Source organism: Triturus cristatus, chromosome 4_1 (assembly GCF_964204655.1).
Source record: "Triturus cristatus chromosome 4_1, aTriCri1.1, whole genome shotgun sequence".
Taxonomy (NCBI): domain Eukaryota; kingdom Metazoa; phylum Chordata; class Amphibia; order Caudata; family Salamandridae; genus Triturus; species Triturus cristatus.
In genome coordinates, this window is record NC_140585.1 from 1,113,787,243 (window position 1) to 1,113,806,406 (window position 19,164).

Here is a 19,164-nt window from a genome sequence, read left to right on the forward strand (position 1 = left end):
TTTTTTTATATCTATTTAGCACTCTAAACTGTGTTTATTTTTTGCATTGTTGATCTGTGTGATTGACTGAGTTTAGCCCATAGATCCTGCAACTCCTTGTCAGTCCCTGGCCTAGAAGAAGCCTTTTGTCTTTTAATCGTATGTATGCGCTCCACATAGGAGATGTAAGGATTGGCATGCAGGGTTTTCCTAGTCCTTTCTTTTTCTCCTTGGCTGCTTTCTATGCGCACAAGACCTGTATGAGATGTCACCTAAAACTGTGACAGTGCGCCATCAAATGCGACTTATCATATTTTCATTTACTGACATTCCTAATTCAGATGGAAATATTACAAGTCCAATCCTGGATTTGATGCTGGGAAATCTGGTTAGACTTTGGTAAATTATTTACTGGGACACAAGCCAAGAGCTTATTACATTTGGGGGTAGTCTTTGGCATCATGATATTATTTCCTCGTCAGCAAAATCTGATCATCAAAGATGTTTAATACAAACTGCTTCCTATCCAGAGGGTGCTGTTATTAAAAACGTGTCAGTTGTTTAAGTTACAGCGTGACAAATGTACATGCACACTAAAGAGTTGAGATTGTATTTAGAAAGTTTTACATTTTCTGCCTATCAATACTATACCGAAAATATCGTCCTTTGCTGGTAGACTGTGGTGTGGTGTGTAACTCTGGGCCAGTTATCACAGAGGCTGAATTTATAAAAAGTAGGGTTTTTAAGGGGAGGTAGGAGGGGCTTGTCCTTTGCAAGCACATATACAAGGCTGTTATGAAGTGCCTTACCCTTGGCTGTATTCTTGGACCAGACCCCCAAAAAGTCAGGAAGGCGTTGAAGCCCTTCCATTGTATAGAAGCCTCAGAGTACACACCCCTCTTGCCACGCCCCGCTCGTTCTCACCTCATCTGCGTTCTCTGTCCAGTAAGCATTTTTCTTTTTTCTCTTCTTTTCCTTTTCGGACACTCGCATCCTTCCCACGTTCCACTTAATGCGCACCGAAGCGGCTTTTAGCACAAGCGGTGCTCAGTAAATATTCAATAACAGAAGCATGCTGGAAAGCATACAGAAGCATTAAAAAAGAAACATTATGTGGAACGGAGGCGTTCGATTTTTTCAAATGATGAAAAGCACACAACCGAATTACTGCCAGACATTTTGATGCTATCTATAAAGATTACTGTGTACAAAAACGTGTAATGATAAATTCAACCAATTATTTTTTTTTCCGTCTGTGGGGCACTCGTTTTATTCAGCTCGCATCCTTGGTAGCCATCAAAAAGCGATAGCATGCTTTTTTGTCTCCTATCGCAGTGCCCTGTGCTTCAGAACCTCTGAACTCTTTCCTAACGAGGCCTACACACAAACTAAATAATGCAACTTGGCTCCGCGTGCAGTTTGGTTTTCCTTTCTGATTATGAAATTTTTATTTCATCGCCTTTTTGCTTCATTTATTTTTCATTCCAGTAAATTATTCTACAAAGCTTTTTTAAGCAAAGCCGGCAGCACATGCGTGAAGCGTGAAATACTGAGTAGCTGGTAACAACTGGGTATGTGATAGTGAGGCAACGAAGTGCAGGTGTTACTGCATTTAATGTGGCTGCCCTGCTTTTTGCCATTTTTCTAATAGTTGAACAATATTATTTCAATTCGAAAGTCCGGTATCGCAACGCACCCACTAAAGTTCACTATGAGTAAACATATTAAAGTGCATTTCCATATTACGTTCATGTGACTCTTGCTGCAAGTAATGGGCATTGCTGCGATTACTTACCGGTAATAGCATTACTCTGAGTCCTTCTCTCACCGTGATGACTCACTCATTGAAGCCTCCTTGCCTCAGATCACAACCCTTTCCCACAGATAAAAATCCGCCTTACCTCCTGTTCCATACCAAAGCACCACACAGTGGGACTGGCTGAAAAGGGCGGGAGGGAGGGGCTGAGTTGTCACGCGAGAGAAAGACTTAGAGTAATGCTATTACAGGTAAGTAATCGCAGCATTACTGCTTTTTCCCTTTCGCCGTGATGACTCACTCATTGAGCTGTACAAAAAGCAACCAGGACAACCGCACAGAAAATGCAACACAAGGTCAAGCCGCAGGCAAAACCAAGGTCAAGCCACAGGCACAACCAAGGACAAGACGGATGCTAGAACTCCACAAACCGCACCTGCTGGATGTGAAACCCTCCAAGAGGGAGAGTCAAAGGGAGAAACAAACGACTCCAAAAGGCAAACCAACAGAGTGCCAGCAAGAAGCAGAAGAAAACAAAAGAGAAGGAGGCCCCACAAGCACAAAGCCCGGACCGCACCAAAGAGCAAACCGGGCCACCAGCAGCCGACAGACAGAAAAAAACAAGGAGCCAAAAACAGCCTAGCAGTGAGCAGACAGCAACCAAAACGGCACCAGCAGGGTGCCAAGACAGGATCCATAGAGGTCAAAGGCACCACTTGGGGAACTGGAGAAGCCGCAAACCCAGGAAGGCACCAGAGGGACAAAACAGAGATCCAAAAACTCATAAAAAGGACCTGGAACCAGCCCTGGGAAAACCACCAGCCCCTCGCATGCAGACCGGAAGCTAGAAAAGCCCCGCCTGCAGAAGAGAAACAAAAAGCGGAACCCCAAGCGACGGAGCAAACCGCACCAGGACATGGTAGAAACCCCAGCACAGTCAGCTCAATGAATAGGGGAAGGGAGAAGAAGCCCCGTGAGCCAAAACAGCAGAAGGAACCCACCACAAAAGAATTGCCAGCAAAGAAGCCAACACGCAGGCACCAACCCGGAGACTGGGACACAGGCCGTACGGCCGGACCAAAAACTGGCAAAGCATGACACCACAGCGATCACAAAAAACTGCTGGAGACAAGGACAAACGCGCAGGAGCTGAAACGCCAATGGAAAATGCCCAGGCTGAAATGGATGCCAGGCCAGCCACAAGGGCCCCCATCGGACAGTCTAATCCAGGACCGCCGCCCGATGAACCGCAATGGGGAAGGCAGCCAGATGGGTCCTCAACATAGTTTCCAATGGACACACATTGAAATTACAAAAGCTTCTACTAATATGCCCACCGAGGCCCTCCTCCTTCCCATCTAACAGAATTACTGTCGTAGATAAACATCATGTTGCGCAAGGGAGCGATCAAAGTGGTTCCAAGAGCTCAAAGGGGAGGAAGATTTTACTCACATTTTTTCCTCATAAGAATAAAATCAGGAGAATGGTGCCCTATCCTGGACCTTCGCCAACTCAACAAGTTCCTAAAGAAACATTTTGTATGTTATCTCCTCAGGAGGGGCTTTAACTGTTGATTCGAAAAGATCACATGGTGACCTTGGATCTTCATGACGCCTATTTCCACAACCCCACTCATCTCAAACACAGGACATTTTTGCACTTTAGGGTGGCTGGTGTGGATTATCAGTTCCTTGCATTGCCTTTTGGCCTTCTCTCAGCACCTCGAGTGTTTACCTAGGTATTAGCCCCAGTTGCCGCTCATCTACGACAAGCAGGAATTCAAATATTCCATTATCTATACGACTGTCTGATAAAAGCAATTTCATCGTCCAGGGCAAAGGAGCATACGCATTCGTGCCTGTCTCTATTCTGTGCTGTAGGGCTGTCAATCAACCATCAAAAATCTAACTAATACCCTCAACTGCTATACCGTTTCTAGGAGCAACTATCGACACCCTGCAGACAAAAGACTTTGCATATCCTTTCTTGTCTCTCTTGTGAGGCAATCTTGCAGCTCTCTTCCTTACAAAAAAGTAATTTTCAGTTCGGAAATACAAGTCGCTACTGGGAATGTTTCCTCCTGCATTCCCATCATTCCCAACTGCTGGACGTGAGGCTGCCGCAAGCCAAACTGTGCAGCTGGTGGTTACAGGTTTCTTGCTCTTTCAAGGATATCATTCGGATCACACCTCAAATGAATGTTCTTTGATGGTGGACACAAGTCCCAAATATATCCATATGCCGCTGATTCCTGACCAACTTACCGCAATATGTAATTACAACAGACACATCCCTTGAGGGTTGGGGAGCGCATCTTCATGGCTTTGACAATCAAGGGCAAATGGAAATCCCAACAACAGGCCCTGCATATAAACCTTTTGGATTTCAAGGCCATTTACTTGGGTCTAAAGTCTTTCCTTTCAAAGATTACAGGAGCATCAGTGCTAATTTGAACCGACAATACCACAAGCATGCATTATCTAAACCAACAGGGCGGAACAAGAGACTGTGCTGTCTCTGCTAGCTCAGAAAATAGGGAAACTGGCTATTCAATACAATATAAATCTGACAGCAGAACACGTTTCAGGTGTATCCAGTGTTCTTGCGGATTTTCTAAGCAGGACAAGCTCTATCACCCACGAGTGGGAACTGCACCAACCAACTCTAGACCTAGCACTCTAGGTGGGGGAAACCAAATGTGGATCGGTTTGCGACCAACAAGAGCCGCAAATGCCAGTACTTCACCAATTGGCAACCCCAACAAGGATTGTGGGGGAATGCGTTATTGATCGAATGGTCAAAGATAAATGCTTGCGCTTTTCCACCGATTTCCGTTAATCTCAAGGGTAATCAGGAAAATGAAGTAGGAATCGTGTCAGATCCTGCTCATAGCACCCAGGTGGCCTTGCCAGTTCTGGTTTGCGGAACTCCTCCTTATGTCGGAGTGTGAACCCATTCAGTTACAACCAATATCAAACCATTCGATGATGAATCAGGGTTAGGTCCATCATCCAGATCCGACATTTCATCGATTATCGGTTTGGCTCCTGAACACTATGAGTTTTCTGGTTTAGCCATTTCTTCTGATTGTTGGGAAATCCTCGCTAATGCAAGAGCACAGTCGACAACTAAAACATACAAACTCAAATGGAAAAGATTTTGCCATTGGTGTTCAGACTCTGAAGTGCATCCTATACAGTCACTACCAGAACAAATACTTCCATATCTTCTTCATTTAGCAAGGTCTGGTCTCTCACATTCTTCTATAAAGGTCCACCTCGCCTCAATATTCAGATTTTGATGAAATAATTGTGCACTGTCAACTGTATTCCTCTAGTATCATAAAACAGTCCCTTAGAGGTCTATTTTGGATGTTTCCGAAAATAAAGCTACCACCCCCGCCTTGGCATCTCAACATTGTGTTAGCGCAATTGATGAAAGGACCATTCAACCCCATTCATAAGACTGAACTCGAATACATCTTGTGGAAGACATCTCTTCTAGCACTTTCATCAGCCAGACGAGTAAGCGAGATACAAACTTTCACTATTAACCCTTTCTTCAATTCACAAACAAGTGTGTAATTCTTCGTATGAATCCATCCTTTATCTCTAAAGTCCCATCGGATGTTCATCCTAATGAGCCAGTCATTTTAAAAATGGTTTTCCCAAATCCTCAAACATCAGCAGAGAGATCCTTACATTCCCTGGATCTGAAAAGATGTATCAAGTTCTATATACATAAGACTGTAAACATACACAAGTTAGACCAGCTGTTTGTAGCATATGGCAACATCATAAAAGGATACCCTGTTACTAGCAGACTATAGCAAGATGGATATCTTCTGCCATACAATTTTGCCACCAGCGGGCAGGCAAACCGTTATCTTCTACAGCAAAGGCCAACTCTACCAGAGCTGTCACATCCTCTGCAGCTCTCTTTGCCAGTGTGCCCATACAGCAGATCTGCAGAGCAGCAACCTGATTCAGCGGTCACACTTTTACTCAACATTACTACCTGGACTTACTTTCACTTCCTATATGTTTGCATTATAACTCTTTTATGTTTATTTTAAACACAGAGTTAATACTTAATAGATATTTGACTTTGGTAGATCTGTGTTGCTGTGCATATATATATATATATATATATATATATATATATATATATATATATATATATATATATTCACTGAAAAAACCATAGGTTTCACACAAGTTATAGTTAGCTGTACATTTCACTCGTAAAAAACCAATGAAATTCCACGTTATAGTTAGTGCAGGCAACTATAACTCACGCGACCGCAATCCTCTGCTGATGCTAATACTGTATTTAGACACTTATTTGCCCATGTCTTCTTCCATTAAATTTTAGCTATACATATATTACAAATATTTTTTTTTCATAAAGACACATATGTCATTAGCAGAGGATTGCGGTCGCGTGAGTTATAGTTGCCTGCACTAACTATAACGTGGAATTTCATTGGTTTTTTACGAGTGAAATGTACAGCTAACTATAACTTGTGTGAAACCTATGGTTTTTTCAGTGAATTTGCAAGGTTTTTTAAATGCTAATTCCTAACTATAACGTGTGTGAAACCTATGGTTTTTTCAGTGAATTTGTACGTTTTTTTAAATGCTAAGTTACTTTACGCCGGTCGTGCCGTGCGCGCCCACTTCACGCAGTTCGTGCGCGCACAGTGAGCACGCGGTGCGCTTCGCGCACCGCGCGCCCACTTAACGCAGTTAGTGCCGTGCACGCACGGTGGGCACGCGGTGCGCTATGCGCACCGCGTGCCCACGTTAGGCTGGATGGGTCATGTACGCACGATGCCCTTCGCGCACCGTCCGCACACGGAGGACATATTATGCGCTTCATTCTGAAAGGTTTTCTATTAAATGTTGACTGAAAGTTTTTTATATGTGCCATGCACAAAAGGTGCACCGCGGGCACCTTTTGCACACGGGGGGGGGGGGATAATATGGATTTTGTTTTTTTTTTTAAATTAATTTTTAACCGTACGCGTACGGTAAGCGTATTCGACGTTTTTTCAAAGAATTTTTTTTTTTATTTTTTGGCCTTGGATGGCCTTCTGGCAAACCATAACAAAGGCTAGGTGGTTAGGAGCTGTCTAGCCTGCCCCCTTTTTATGATATCCAACTTTGTTTTTCCTCCACCCCTCCGAGTGCGAGAGAGAAAATGGCGGCCGACACTTCCTGGTTTCGACCAATTCGAATGTTTACTAAGATCTAACAGCCAATCAGAATCGCGCTCGCGCACGGCACCGTACGCGTACGGTAAGCTTAAGGTGCGCGCTCAGAGCGCGCTTACAGATATATATATTGATTTAAATGCTATTTTCTCAGGAACTACTGAACAGATTTACACCAGACCTACAAAAGGCACTTCCTTGACCTGAGGACTACCTCTCTGCCAAATTACAAGTAATTCTGTTCAGCCGTTCGGGCTGTAGCTGTGTCTAAAGGTCCTATGGAAAAATCCATGGGGAAAACGCGTTTTGGGACCCCCCTTTTTTCTCAGCCCCCGCTTGACAAATCCCCCTGAGACTTTCAGGGTAGGAGCGGAGCGTAGCGCCCCATTAGTTTGAAAATTTCGCGAGGATTCGTCGACCGGCGCCAAAGTTATTCCAAATAGAATGTTGCGGATTTCCTATGGAAACAGGGTCCTAACTATAACTACCTACTGGCGACCGCCAGTAGGTAAAATATATATATATATATATATATATATATATATATATTCACTGAAAAAACCATAGGTTTCAGACATGTTATAGTTAGCGGAAATTTTACTGATAAAAAACCAATGAAATTCCCCCGTTATAGTTAGTGCAGGCAACTATAACTCACGCGACCGCAATCCTCTGCTGATGCTAATACTGTATTTAGACACTTATTTGGCCATGTCTTCTTCCATAAATTTTTAGCTATACATATATTACAAATTTTTTTTTTTCATAAAGACACATATGTCATCAGCAGAAGATTGCGGTCGCGTGAGTTATAGTTGCCTGCACTAACTAGAACGGGGGAATTTCATTGGTTTTTTATCAGTAAAATTTCCGCTAACTATAACATGTCTGAAACCTATGGTTTTTTCAGTGAATTTGCAAGGTTTTTTAAATGCTAATTCCTAACTATAACGTGTGTGAAACCTATGGTTTTTTCAGTGAATTTGTACGGTTTTTTAAATGCTAAGTTACTTTACGCCATTCGTGGCGTGCACGCCCACTTAACGCAGTTCGTTCCGTGCGCGCACGGTGCGCTTCGCGCACCGTGCGCGCACAGTGAGCACGCGGTGCGCTTCGCGCACCGCGCGCCCACTTTACGCAGTTAGTGCCGTACACGCAAGGTGGGCACGCAGTGCGCTACGCGCACCGCGTGCCCACGTTACGCACCGTGCGCACATGGAGGACATATTATGCGCTTCCTTGTGATCGGTAATCTGTTAAATTTAATTTGTAAGTGATGACAATAATATGCCATGCACAGAGAGTGTTTTTTTTTTTTAATTAAAATTTTTAGCGTAAGCGCACCGTACGCGTACGGTAAGCGTAATTGGCGAAATTTTCAAAAAATAAAAATTTACCGTTTTTGGCCTTGGGGGATCTTTGAGGACTCAACTAACATGGCTATGTGCATGGGCGCTGTCTAAACAGCCCCTTTATATGTTTTTTGCCTTTGTTTACAGCCCCCCCCTCAGAGTGCGAGAGAGAAAATGGCGGCCGCCGCTTCCTGGTTTCGACCGATTCGAATGTTTACTTAGATGTAACAGCCAATCAGAATCGCGCTCGCGCACGCCGCCGTACGCGTACGGTAAGCTTACGGTAAGCGTACCGTGAGCTGGCTCAGATATATATATTGATTTAAAGGCTATTTTCTCAGAATCTACTGAACAGATTTACACCAAACCTACAAAAGGCACTTCCTTGACCTGAGGACTACCTCTCTGCCAAATTTCTAGTAATTCTGTTCAGCCGTTCGGGCTGTAGCCCTGTCTAAAGGTCCTATGGAAAAATGCATGGGAAAAACGCGTTTTGGGACCCCCCTTTTATCTCAGCCCCCGCTTGACGAATCCCCCCGAGACTTTCAGGGTAGGAGCGGAGCGTAGCGCCCCACCTATTTTGAGAAATTCGCGAGGATTCGTCGACCGGCGCCAAAGTTATTCAAAATAGAATGTTGCGGATTTCCTATGGAAACAGGGTCCTAACTATAACTACCTACTGGCGACCGCCAGTAGGTAATATATATATATATATATATATATATATATATATATATATATATTCATATATATATATATATTCATATATATATATATATATTCATATATATATATATTCATATATATATTCATATATATATATATATATATATATTCATATATATATATATATATTCATATATATATATATATATATATATTCATATATATATATATATATTCATATATATTCATATATATATATATATATTCATATATATATATATATTCATATATATATATATTCATATATATATTCATATATATATATATATATATATATTCATATATATATATATATATTCATATATATATATATATATTCATATATATATATATATTCATATATATATATATTCATATATATATTCATATATATATATATATATATATTCATATATATATATATATATTCATATATATATATATATATTCATATATATATATATATATTCATATATATATATATATATATTCATATATATATATATATATTCATATATATATATATATATTCATATATATATATATATATTCATATATATATATATATATATTCATATATATATATATATTCATATATATATATATATATTCATATATATATATATATATATTCATATATATATATATATTCATATATATATATATATTCATATATATATATATATATATTCATATATATATATATATTCATATATATATATATATTCATATATATATATATACATATATATATATATATATATTCATATATATATATATATATATATTCATATATATATATATATATATATTCATATATATATATATATATTCATATATATATATATATATATATTCATATATATATATATATATTCATATATATATATATATATTCATATATATATATATATATTCATATATATATATATATATTCATATATATATATATATATTCATATATATATATATATATATATTCATATATATATATATATATTCATATATATATATATATATATATTCATATATATATATATATATATTCATATATATATATATATATATATTCATATATATATATATATATTCATATATATATATATATATTCATATATTCATATATATATTCATATATATATATATATATTCATATATATATATATATATATATATATTCATATATATATTCACTTAAAAAACCATAGGTTTCACACATGTTATAGTTAGGTGGATATTTCACTCGTAAAAAACCAATGAAGTTCCCCCGTTTTAGTTAGTTCAGATAACTATAACTCGCGCGCCCGCAATGCACTGCTGATGACGTCACATATTACATCACTCATGACATGATCAGTGACATCACTCATGATATCACTGATGACATCATCCTTGTGATAGAGTGGCGGTCGCGCGAGTTATAGTTATCTGAACTAACTATAACGGGGGAACTTCATTGGTTTTTTACGAGTGAAATATCCACCTAATTATAACATGTGTGAAACCTATGGTCTTTCAAGTGAATTTGCAAGGTTTTTTAAATGCTAATTCCTAACTATAACGTGTATGAAACCTATGATTTTTTCAGTGAATTTGTATGTTTTTTTAAATGCTAAGTTATGTATGTATTATTATTTTTTTTATATATTTATTTTACAATAAACTACGTATTAAATTTTATTTTATTTTTTTGCGCACGCCCGCAATTAAAAAAAAAAAAAAAAATTCTGCCTTCGGGGTCCTTCAGGGACCCCCTGACAAAGGCTAGGGGGTCAGGAACTCTCTACCCTGCCCCCTTTTCACATTCGCCACCTTCCTTTTTCACTCTCGCACTGAATACAAACAAAATGGTGGCCAACACTTCCTGATTTCGACCGATTCGAACGTTGACTAACATGTAACCACCAATCAGAATTACGCTCGCGCACGTTAGGGTGGTCGCACGGTACGCGCTTATAGATATTTATATGCTTTTAAATGCTATTTTCTCAGGAACTACTGAACAGATTGACACCAGACCTGCAAAAGGCACTTCCCTGACCTGAGGACTACCTCTCTGCCAAATTTCAAGTAATTCTGTTCAGCCGTTCGGGCTGTACCTTCGACTAAAGGTCCTATGGGAAAATGAATGGGGAAAACGCGTTTTGGGACCCCCCTTTTTTCTCGGCCCCCACTTGACGAATCGCCCCGAGACTTTCAGGGTAGGAGCTGAGCGGAGCGCCCCATTAGTTTTGAACATTTTGCGAGGATTCGTCAACCGGCACCAAAGGTATTCAAAATAGAATTTTCTGATTTCCTATGGAAACACGGTCCTAACTATAACTATCAACTGGCGACCGCCAGTAGATAATATATACATACATACACACACAGTAGTATCAGGAAAATACTAGGACTGCAGAAAGATTTTAAAAAAAGGTTCTTAAGATGTGGTAACAGCAATAGAATATTGGATAGTGCCATCAGCAAAGTCAATCTAAAAGATCGTGAGGAAATAATTTTTCAGAGAGGTGCCATTTCTAAGGGAAAGAGAATTTGAATAAATATCAGAATGAGTTGAGAATGATCACATGGTACAGTAGAGAACATCAGAATATAAGCAAGATATTCGCCACTCATTGGCATCTCATCAAAAGCGATTGTACGATAGGAAATTCAATACCAGCTAAACATCTGATAACAAGAGCTGGGAGTTAGCAGCCCTGAAACGCAGATAACTAGCTGACGGGGAGCTCAGGCTTTAAACGTTGAGATGCAAAGCCTGTAAGTTTTGGGTAAACAAAAATGAAGTCAGTCCCCATTGTCCCAAAAATGTTTTAAGAAGAGAACACCCCTACATTGCAAGAGCAAATTTGCAGTCTATGTTCTTCATTGTACGTGTCCAAAAATGTACATTGGTAGCACTATTTTAAAAGTACGTTTGAGAATATTGCAACACATCAGGGCAATAAAGAACGACCAAAGCTATCCAGTAGCTCATCACTTTAAGGAAGTTCATGACGGAGATATCAAAGTTAACATGTTTTGTGATTGATTCAGTGCCTCTGAACATCAGAGGTGAAAATAGGGAACAGCAAATAAGATAATAAGATGCCTAGAATCAAGGTACATATTAAATATGAACAGCAAGATGCCCACTGGACTAAACACTTACAAAGAACTTTATGTGCATTTGTAATATGTGAAGTATTTGGAAGGAAGCCTCTCCCTTGTTCTGCAAGGTCCAGTTTAAGGTAGAAGGAAGCAACAGTGTTTAATGAGTTACAGGATAGAGTGTTTTAGTCATAACTCACTAGATGTGTAGCTGCTGAATATAGATAGATGAGTGGGTTGTATAGCAGTTTTCCAACATCCAAGAGGCACTAACATGATTACAGGAGTTTTAATCTATGTTAAGAATAGTTTTTTTCTTCTGTACTTCAAGATATAATATTGTAGCCCACTTAGGCATCATTTGAGAGAATTTGAAGCACTATGCACTTTAATTGTGTATATATACAAAAAAATCATATATTTTTAACAAAAAACTCCTAATAAAATGATACAGGATTTGACCTCTTGCATGTAACAGAGAGATAAAGAGATATTGTTATGAAAGAGATGCCTGGATGAATAAAGTTTCCAAAAAAGAACACAAAAAGAGTGTCAAAAGAATGAAAACCCAACTCTTGGTTTTTAGGACAAATTCTCTCATGAAGTTTGAGTAATCAAATTGTCATAAATGTTTTGTTGTAGTCTTGCATTTAATATTTGTGAAGTCAACAGCTGAGCGGGGAAGTATTTCTTTCCTGTCTATGCGTAACATCAACACGTTGCACGTATTACTTGGTGACTGTAATTTTGTAAAGTCAGACTGAAAAAGGCTGGGGAACCAGCCGAAACGTGTTATGTGCAGCAACGCTGATAATAAATACATTTTAAAAACAGCAGCTGTCCTATGGAGTGTTAGTTTGTCCGGAAACAAGTGGGACAGACCTGCGACGTCAATATATATATATATGCAACCTCCGCCTCCGGTGCAAAAGGTGCCCAATCCAAAGGTGATTACCATCAGGGATGACTTAGTTTTTTCTTTTACTGCTATTTATTTCCTTTAAGTTTGTGCAGATACCTGGAAGGGGATGGGGGTCACAGTTAAGACTGGTCAAAAAGTGATAATTTCTAATAACTGTGGCATACTGTGTCAAATCCCCACAAAATGGTTCACAAGCCATGCCCGTAACCATGCCCACTCTTGCAGATTTTGTTCATGGCTAGTCTGTACGTGCCTAATGTAAGTTATACTCATTTGTATAATGCCCTATTTTTGCTATATGCATGTGCACTTCAAAACCGATGATTGGTAAGAACGTTTGTGAATAATGGGCAGTATTTTTATTTACTCCAATGACTGAATTACATAAACCATTTGGTTAGATGAATGTCATAGTTATACTTGAGCTAGTGAAAAATGTTGGTTCTTCTGAAATGTTTGATTACTGCAACATAATGTTTAATTTTGTTCTTTTTAAATATATTTATGTGTTTAGGGGAGCCCTGGAAGCTTACGTCCAATCTGTAAGAACTCGAGAAGCAAAGGAATTTGCACCAGTGTATCCCATAATGGTTCAGCTGCTCCAGAAAGCCACGTCAGCCGTTCAGTGACCGTGTCCGCATAAGAACATCATTTTCATATATATGCGGCAAAACTTTTATTTTAAAGCATCACAGATGTTGATGTATATTTACTAATAATTACTCCTTTCTGCACATGCAATGTTAAAAAAACACACATCATGAGATTTCGAATTAACTTTATTTCCAAATGTTAATCCTTTTATGTAGGTTTCTTCGTGGGCATGGGACAGAAGGGACTCAAAGTTGTTGCCACATATTTTTGACAAATGCAAAATGTATTGTAATGAAATAGAGATGTAACAAACAGGCTGGAAATTAAGAATTTCTATCTGTCAATCTGTCTGTCTATATTTATATATGCATTATAATGTTCAGCTGTTTTTTCCTTCTTTATCAGACAATGAAGCTTCCTTGGAGAATTCAAATGGGAAAGTCCCTTTTTTGACACTCACCTCTTCCTTGACAACAAATCTACTCCAACCTTTGCGAAAAATAGTTCATCCGATTTGGGTTCGGCATGGCAAGTTTTGTGCAGATCCGTCAAGGAAGAGGTGACTGTCAAAGAAGTGACTTTTCCCATTTTAATTCTCTGTCTGCTAAGGAAGGAAAAAAAGCTGAACAGGCTTATATCAAACTTGTCTTTACCCCATGGGGGACGCTGTTTCAGGGATCAGGCCACCAAGTTGTGAATTAGATTACTGGTTTATCCCTATGCTGCCTCTTGTGACTGTTTGTAGTTTTCTCATTACTGATCCCGTGGCACCATAATGCATCTTAAGTGCGAGATGGGCTCTACAAATAAAATAAAGCAATTACTCTACAATATTTTTTAAATATTTTTTAAATATAGGTTTTGTTGCATTGTTTAAAAATCACATTTTTGATGGATACATTTTCCAGCCCATTCCTCACCTTATGAATATTAGGTTTCAGAATAGTTTAAAACTCATTTCCGCAGCAATTACGCCACAAGTCTCTAGCCATGACTACTTTTGGATGTGTTCCACACCTGACTGATGCAGTCTGGAGACTAGGTAAAGTGTCTCCTTGAAAGGCCTTGGGTTTTAAGCCTTGCAGGTGATACTCCAAGCGTCCCTTTCTGAGCCACTTGACTGCATGTGGTGTCTGGAGTTGGCTCAAGATGCCACGGGATGTGATTCTTGTGTCACAATGCACCAGATGGCCATCAGATGCAGAAAGTTATTATTCGCTAAGGCTTGCAGAGAGACTTATCAAACAGACCTCCTCTCCCAAAGTGAAGTCACCTTCCAGGGATCGTTCTCCTGAGAGGGCTTCTACAAAAAAGCAGAACAGGCATAAGTTCTCTTGTTCGTTGAAGAAACTGTCCTGTCCTCAAAATCATTTGGAGTTTCAATGTCTTTCGCTAATGACAGTCTCTTCCTTGGTGTTGGGCAAACCCCAAGTGCCAAAGAAGTAGAAATGGTAGTTTCCCAGTCATTCGGCGAACTCTGCGCAGGTTGAGGCCTTTCAATTCCCAAAGCTGTATCTTTTTAGGACTGCCCTGTAATCCTCTGTGCAACAACCCATAGGGGGGGTCTTTTCTTGCGGGTGTGGAAACTCTGGCAGCTCCATCTCCAGTGACAGCAGACACTTCACAGGCTTCGGCCCTGGTGCTTAAGTCAAAGTCGAAATAGGCCACAGCAGTGTCCCGCTAGTCCCTCCACACCTTTTTTGGTGTCTACCCTATAGTCATTGGTGGTGAAACTTTTATCCGTGTTGTAAGGGAGAAAGTCAGTGAAAATGTCTAATACGAACCCCAGGTTAACCATCGCTGGGGCCCAAAGATTCACCTGCTTGAGAGAGATTTTAGTTTCAGACTGTGATGCCTTGGCTATGGAGGACAAAGGCTACTGACACACTGACGATGAGAACTCTGAAGTTGATCACTTCCTGCCTTCTTATTGTTCTGATTTCAGTGTTTATTTGGATTTACAAAAGTAACATTATCCTAGATACTTATCCAGACGGGACATTTTCTGGCTGTGCATCATAGCAGCTTTCGTCTTTCCTAACAGTGGTTCGAAAGACATCACAGGTCTCAACTTGCAAGGCAATTCCACCGATAGCAGAAATTCTGTGGTTACTCTAGGGCTAAGCAGTCCTGGTCACGACAGACATCCCAATCTGTTCAAATGCCTCAGCAGATGTATCACTCATTTCAAGGATGGAGCTAGAAGGCATGAGAGCGTGTTTGCTGACTCACACCTTGGTCTTTAAGGCAGAGGTCCTTGCTTTGCTTGAAAAATGTGCCATAGAAATGGTGCTTCTGGAAGAGAGAGGCTCAAAGATGTTGTTCCCTTTAGTTCATGGTCCTTAGTTCATGGTCCCCCAAGAAGGAAAGAGGCATGATGCCTGTTCTGGATCTCCATCTTTGGAATCTTTTCATTCGGAAAGACAAATTAGAAATGTTGTGCCTAAGCTAAATCCTGTATACCTTGAACTAGGGAGATTGGTTGGATATCCAGGATGCTAGTTTTCATCTCCAGAACTCCCCATCCCAGGCGCTACTTGAGATTCACAGACCAGTCCCAAAATTTCAGTTTGTGATCCTCCCATTAAAACTGGAGATGGTCCCACATGTCTTTAGGAAGGTGGCAGCTTTGCTGCATAGGCCATGTATTTCCATAGTTGGACAACTGGCTGGTGAAAGCAGAGTCCTGAATGTTGAGTCCAGAACATCTCCAACAGACGATGACTCATCTGCTTGATCTGGACATTACTATCTATGTCCCACCTCATTCTCACACAAGGCTTGATTTTTATTTGGGTAATGCTTGACACAGCCCTCAAGAAAGCCTTACCTCCTCCTCTTCGGATTGTGGATATTTGAGCTATGATTCCAATGCTTATGACAGATTAGGGCCTTCCTGTGGTGTTTGAGGAGTTGTAGTTGCCATATCTTAAGAACCTCTCAGCTAAGGTACATATCTTCCAGTCTAAGAGATGTACTGGTCTAGGGATGCATCCAGTATTGTGAGAGGTCGCTGCTTCAGCCCCACATGCACAAACTACTGTGGTCATGGATGTCTGCTATATAAGGTTAAGTGCTCATCTGGGCGGCAGAACAGCACAGGGTCTCTGGTCCATGTTAAAGTGCTACGGGTATATAAAGGTGAATTACCTATGGAAGTGGGTATAATGACAACAAGTCTTCCTACTGGCGATTCAGCTGGCAAGATCCCTTAGTTCTCCAGTGAGCGCCAACAGCGTATCTACCATCACATTAAGAGTGAGAGCGCACCCTGAGGTGACCTAGGATATCTTCTCCAGATTGTTGTTTCTGTTAGTATAGCTATTCATCATGGCCAAAAAGAAGAGCTGGCCTCAGTTTTGTTGCATTAGAATTTTGCTGAATGCTTCCCTAGAGGATGCATTCAGGCTTAGCCGGTCTCGTGCCAGCTGTTTGATTTTCTACTGATCCTGCTCATATACAGAACACTGAAGAAAAGAAATGCGGGAAAATTGAGCACAGCTGGTTGAGCAGAGTACAGGTGAATTGCATGGCGATTGAGCGGTGCCATCTAGAGTCTTTTCCCCTTCCTTCTGAGGTTCCAGACGTCATTTTAGCAGCTCAAAAGCCTGCCACCCAATCGATATTCATAAGATGCTGGAAGTAGTGGTGTGAGTCGAAAGGCATAGATCCTTGCCCTGTTTAACGCCTTGAAGTTTGTTTTGTCCCTCACACAGCAAGGTCTGGTGGTTGCTCTGGTTAATTTATACCTAGCAGCTGTTTGCATTTATGTTCTTTCCTGATCATCCTTCCCTGTTTAGATGGTCTCTAGTGGTGCATTTTATTAAAAGTTTCCTTTACTTGTTCCCCCCTACCACTTGTGCCTGAGTGGGATTTGAACATTGTTTTGACTTACTTGCTGGCATATCTATCTGAGCTGATGCACAGTTGCCCAGTTCAGCTTCAGACAGTACAGTATGAAGTTCTTCTATGCCCTGGCCAAGAAGAACCCTCCAGAGGGCATTCCGGTCTATTCCATCTTGTCGATGGCTGCTTCAACAGCTCTTTCCAGAGGAATCCCATTGTTGTCATTGGCCTTGCAGCTAGTCACCCTTGCATTCTTTTGTAAAGCCCTACTGCCTCATCCATGCAACGATAGGTACTGTGCCTGAGCTGTATTGCATGAGATCAATGGTTAACTGGCACGCCTCAGCCCCACCTCCCAGGTAACATATTGCTTTGGGGGCTCATTCATAATATGAGGAGTCTGTGAGGAGATATATCCATCAGAAGAAAAAGTTAATTATTCTCTCTAAAGTTATATCTGGTGGAAATATCATTTTTCTGCAGACTCCTCAGCACCCGCTCTACTCCCCAAAGACCTAATGCTGTGGTTAATAAGATCCAAATGTATGTAAACATATTACGTGCTGTATTTGTTGCTGGACGCTCTGAACTAAAGAACTATCACTTTGGTGCAAGCCACAGCAATAAAAAAGCATTGGGTCTAATGACTTGCTGATCATCCTAAATCGCATAACCTTTTAGATCACTGATTCCGAACCAATGGCCTGTGGACCTATGGGGATCTGTTAAACTTACTCAGGGGGTCTACAAATGCTTAAGAAATGAAATAATTTTAACAGATTTTGTATATCAATAGAGAAGCAAAATGTAAAATAGAAAATGTAAACCTGTCCGTTAATCTGAAGGAATTTCACGTTGTAGGTTAAAAATTAAGTTTGCATCCTAAGATTGATTTGTGGGAGCAGTGCAAGTGCTTCAAACAGAATATAGTATGGATGATGAGTGGCCTCAATTTAGAAAGGCTTCAGCCTTCCCACTAAAATGAAAATTTGTGGGTTTTTTTTATATTGGTTTCTGAATTAAATTAAATAAAATATTCCATAATTTGTGTATTTGTTTGACGAATGTTTTTTTCTGTACTTTTGTGTATTGTTTTGCTGTTCAACTTGTCAAAAATGCTTAGTCTGGAGTCCCCAGCTTCTAATAATACCGAGTTGCAGTCTCCAGCTTCAAATAATGAATTAGTGGGGGTTCCTGGGGTCTCCACAGATGTCAAAAGGTTAAGAACTACTGTTCTAAATATAGGCCAGGCATGCCTTTGGTCAAGCCACAGTACAGTATCCATTCATGTTTGTATAGATGAAATATTGGTCTGGATGACCTGTTGCTGTGGGATTTCCCCCACAACATTTGATAAGTTTGATACTGCATCCATATTTAACTCATTTTGAGAAGAGAAAACGCACAGTACTATTCGCTTCAACAGATGTTTCCGCATGATATCCCAACGTGTATATATCACTGTTTTAATAATCAAACCCACTGAAAGCATTACACTGTTTATCATATTCCATACATCAAAATGTGTAGTTTCCTCATACTTCAGTTTCTTTGGTCTCCTGAGTATGGAAACACATAGCCATGTCTCTTAAATCACATCTGTTTTGTTAGTTGTCTTTTTGTGCTTTTCTTGTGCTTTCCCCAGACACCTTTTACTGACTGTCCACTCAAGAAATAAACAAAATTGCTTGGCTCATCCAGA

The 19,164-nt window shown here is 39.9% G+C and overlaps 1 protein-coding gene across 1 annotated transcript in view; it reads left to right on the forward strand.

The window, feature by feature from the left end:
- Window positions 1-18,512, forward strand: part of COG5 (component of oligomeric golgi complex 5) — a 1,436,183-nt gene extending 1,417,671 nt beyond the window's left edge. Inside the window, exon 22 of the mRNA XM_085654126.1 lies at window positions 13,537-18,512. Coding sequence (XP_085510252.1) covers window positions 13,537-13,651 — 115 coding nt within the window. The 3' untranslated portion in view covers window positions 13,652-18,512. The remainder of the gene's footprint in view (window positions 1-13,536) is intronic.
- The last annotated feature ends 652 nt before the right edge of the window (window positions 18,513-19,164 follow it).